The sequence below is a fragment of the Austrofundulus limnaeus genome, unplaced genomic scaffold, assembly GCF_001266775.1.
Source record: "Austrofundulus limnaeus strain Quisiro unplaced genomic scaffold, Austrofundulus_limnaeus-1.0 Scaffold67, whole genome shotgun sequence".
Taxonomy (NCBI): Eukaryota; Metazoa; Chordata; class Actinopteri; order Cyprinodontiformes; family Rivulidae; genus Austrofundulus; species Austrofundulus limnaeus.
In genome coordinates, this window is record NW_013952469.1 from 2,308,076 (window position 1) to 2,309,077 (window position 1,002).

Genomic DNA, 1,002 nt, shown 5'->3' on the forward strand with positions numbered 1-1,002 from the left:
ATCTATCTATCTATCTATCTATCTATCTATCTATCTATCTATCTATCTATCTATCTATCTATCTATCTATCTATCTATCTATCTATCTATCGACCACACATAGAACCAGTGTGAGTTTATTGGATGCTGCTGCCCCCTAGTGTCAAAAGATCATGAAAGTCATCATGAAGCAGATAATAAGTATTTCAGAAAACATGTTTTGGACAATAATCCAGTGATAACTTGCTGACTTCCTAGTCCTCTTTGTTTCTAACAGTCATAAGTACAAGTATGAAATCTTTAAGGGCAAATGTTTCTTAAAAGGCACGAGCATTAAGTAGTAACACAACCACTGCAGTAATGAGTGTGTTCAGCACTAAGCCGCAGCATGACAGCAAAGATGAAGAAGCAAAGGGTGCACACAGAGTCAGGAGGACAAACAGGGAGACAAGAAAGGATAACGTGGATCAAACTTGTAGCTCCTTGTTGATTAAAACGTTCTGTCAGCCTTGTTTTAAAATAACAACCTCTTTCTGTGTCCATTTGAGACAAAGTAAACGTGTAGACAGAGTGGACAAACATATAGCAGTAGCCCTGTAGTTTCAGCACATGAGCCTCCTTACATCACTAGTCACTTCATTCATTTTCTTAATGTGGCGCATCAGCGGGGTATCATAGGAGGACGCTCCATGGAGGGAGGCCTTGGCCTCCACCTACAAAGCGCAGTGAGATGGAGGGGTGGAGTTAAAGACAAAGACATTACAGAGATATTATGGGGTGGGAAGAGATTAGGATTGCCAGTAAAGAGTAGAGGGATGGAGGAAGAGGAGAGGAAGTTAGGATTAATGAGGGTGAGACATGTACAGTATGATCAGTTAAACATCTAATATCATGAAGAATGGGTATGTGGTGCCCTTTGTAACATTACAGTCAAAAATTACCACCAGTATGTGTTTTATTTAACCTTTTATAAGAAAAAAAAGAACAGATTTATTTTTCTAAGTCAGTTTTTCACCATATGAT

At 38.9% G+C, this 1,002-nt stretch overlaps 1 protein-coding gene across 1 annotated transcript in view; it reads right to left on the reverse strand.

Moving 5' to 3' along the window:
• The window catches only part of LOC106518889 (nebulin), a gene marked incomplete at its 5' end in the record, with an annotated part of 42,099 nt that overhangs the window by 38,779 nt on the left and 2,318 nt on the right, over positions 1-1,002 (reverse strand). The window contains 1 exon segment of the mRNA XM_014010322.1: positions 603-692. Coding sequence (XP_013865776.1) covers positions 603-692 — 90 coding nt within the window.